This window comes from Mesocricetus auratus, unplaced genomic scaffold (assembly GCF_017639785.1).
Source record: "Mesocricetus auratus isolate SY011 unplaced genomic scaffold, BCM_Maur_2.0 Super-Scaffold_100006, whole genome shotgun sequence".
NCBI classification, from domain to species: Eukaryota; Metazoa; Chordata; class Mammalia; order Rodentia; family Cricetidae; genus Mesocricetus; species Mesocricetus auratus.
The window spans coordinates 35,879,971-35,882,810 of NW_024429190.1; the positions used below are offsets into that span (position 1 = coordinate 35,879,971).

Here is a 2,840-nt window from a genome sequence, read left to right on the forward strand (position 1 = left end):
GGGGCAGCAAACATTTGGGGGTGGAAGGGAAGGGATGCTGAAGGTCCACAGGCACCAACTGCCTTCTGCCCCAAGTCCCTTGGGTCCACAGTAGCAGAGACACCCAAGGAAGCTCAGCCTCCTCCTGTCTGCATGTGGCCAGATCTTGAAGCTTTCAGCTTCTATAAGGATGAGCAAGGAAGGAACCCAGAAGCCAAAAGCTACCTGTACTTGGCCCAGCTCCCAGTGTAGGTCGGCTATATGGAGCATGCCAGGATTCAACAGACAGGATGATCCTTCTGGACATTACAAAGTGGGCAGCAGGAGACCTGAGGAACAGTTAACTGCCCATCTGTTTATGGTGAGGACTGATTCCTGAAGCTTTAAGTTCTTGTGAAGGGCCAGTCCCAGTCTCCAGCCTTTCATGGAGAACTGCTTCCATCGTCTAAGTGTCTTTATGACATTCCTATACAAAAACCTGGCATTCGCTTTGCTGTGCCTCTTTATTCTAACGTTCCTGTGTCTTCAGGGTCAAAGGCGTCCACATTCTTTTCACAGCAAAGTTCAGTCCATTTTGTAGGAAGATGAAGGAGCAGGAGGCAGAGGAGAGGCCTGGCAAGCCCTTTTCCAGTGAATATAGCCAATACCTGCCAGGCCATTGGATGGTGCCAGTGCATGGAGGCAGGACAAGGGCTCCGGGTGGAAGAAGTTTCCAGAAGCAGGAAGGAGGGCCTGTTGAAGACCAGGCATACACTCTGCTCCTGAGCCAGCATAGCACCGGGCCTACAGTGGGGGCAGGCCGATGGGCTGGCAGGTGGCCACCAGCTCCTTGCAAAGCACAGGAGAAGTCAGACAGACAGGAAAACAGGCTCCACAGAGTGCTAAGTGCAGAGGCCTGGGGGCGGCTGCCCCAGTGGTATCTCATGGTACGGCTGTATTCGATGCCACCTTTGGTGGAGATACTGGACCATGGCAGAAAGCTGCAGAGCAGATTATGGGCCTGGCAGTAGATCCTGTGTGGGATGGAGCAGGGACTCAGGTTGGCTAGTGTTGAGCCCAGGTGCTGGATATAGTCTAAGATGGTCCAGGGAGGGTGGCCGCCATTGATGTAGAGAACATAGGTGAAGCCATCCTTGAGGACACCTCGGATGGAGTAGTAATAGGGCAGATAGTGATGCTGCTTAAAGTCTCTGTTTTCATGGAAGTTTATTGCTGTATTATTGGTGGTGAGGACATGTAGGTAGATGGCTTTGCAGTGGTCCTGGGCAGTGGTTGAAATATGATCCTTTAAACTTTCTAATAAAAGGGAACCTATGCCGTGTTTTCTGAATTCTTTCACTACTCCCAGACTTAGAATGTATGCAACTTGCGTGTCCACAGGGAAGCTGGAGGCTAGAATATCTCTATCCTCTTTATGTATTTTGGTCCTATTCTTTATTTCAGCTACTATCATTCCCATGATAGCACCTCTGTAGGTTGCAGCAAGATATCACATCTTGTTGGATGTGATATCACTATACCATGAGTCTGGGTACTCAATGGGGAACCAATCGCCACACAGGTGCTTCACAGTGTCTATGTAATCGTGGCAGAGGAGGCACAGGCTGACCTCGCTGAGAGCTCTAGAAGGCACCACCTCTGTCATTCACACCTCGGATGGGAGCCGGCGGCAGCGGACAGGACAGCGTCACGGGGCTCAGTGCATCCTGGGGGAGCCCGGAAGCCGGACCAGGAACTGCAGGAGCCCCCAGCGACGGGTTATGTAATCCGCAGGGGCCTCAGCCTGGACAGAGAAGGTGGCCCGCAGCACTTCTGCCTCTCGTCGTTGTAAATCTTTAATGAAGACATTTTTGACAGAGGTATGGTCATCTCAAGGAGAATGCCCCAGACTTATGGGGTTGGCAACACCTTTCCTGGTTGAGGCTCAGAGTTTCTGGTCTCAGTGTGAATACTCAAATGTGTGTAAACAATGTGCACGGTAGCTTTCTTCTCCTGTTTTTAATTAGGTGAAACCTGCTCCCCTACTTAGACTGTTCTGACTGAAATTAACTAAACCTGACTCCTTTTTTAACTGTGTATTATAATCCACACATCCATGTTTGTCTATAAGCAATAATACCATTTCTATGATCAACTGTATATCATAAACATTCTGAGACACTGGGATGCTGTGCCTTCTCCTTGTGAGTGACAATTTCACAGAATCTTAAGACAATTTCACAGAATCTCGACCCTTCTTCCAAATAGGTTAAGGATTCCATAGGTCCAAATGTATTCCATTATTGTATCCAAGATTTTGTTCTATCAGTGGCTTAACATTGATTTGATTAGTGGCTCAATAATTTGTTGGTCTCAGGAAAGACCCTCACAGATAGAGAAGTAAGCTTGACTAATCTCCTAGATGTCTCTCAACTCTAATAAAAATGTTGACAATTTATTTTAAACACCATATAACCTAACACTAATATACAATCTTAATCTACTAAGTTAATAGTTGAAGCAATGTATGTTTTGTAACTTTTTGTTTTTCCAGAGAATTAAAATAAAGTATGTACTGTGTTTATTTAAAATAACACTCTGTCTAAATGAGGATATACCATAGTTTAAGTTACTCATCACTAAAAAGCTTCAAACTATCACAGTATTTTTGCTGATGCAATGTCTTTCCTCATTTAAGAGAGCCTGGCTAATGAACTGTAAGTTGGAGTGAATGCAAAATACAGTGAATGAGAATAAATTTTGTTATATTTATTCAGTATTTTACAAATGTTTTCTCTGTGGGCATGGTATCCTGTTTTATCCATATAATTGTGGGGTTTGATTTATGTGTAATTTTTAAAATTTGATTCTTTCAAAGTACT

General features: G+C 45.4%; 1 protein-coding gene across 1 annotated transcript; it reads right to left on the reverse strand.

Annotated features, from left to right (window-relative positions):
* Nucleotides 1–450: 450 nt before the first annotated feature.
* Nucleotides 451–1,639, reverse strand: LOC101839658 (N-alpha-acetyltransferase 60-like). Its single transcript, XM_040746581.1, is given in 1 exon segment — nucleotides 451–1,639. A coding segment is annotated over 1 exon segment (1,137 nt). The 5' UTR covers nucleotides 1,625–1,639; the 3' UTR covers nucleotides 451–487.
* Nucleotides 1,640–2,840: the final 1,201 nt, after the last annotated feature.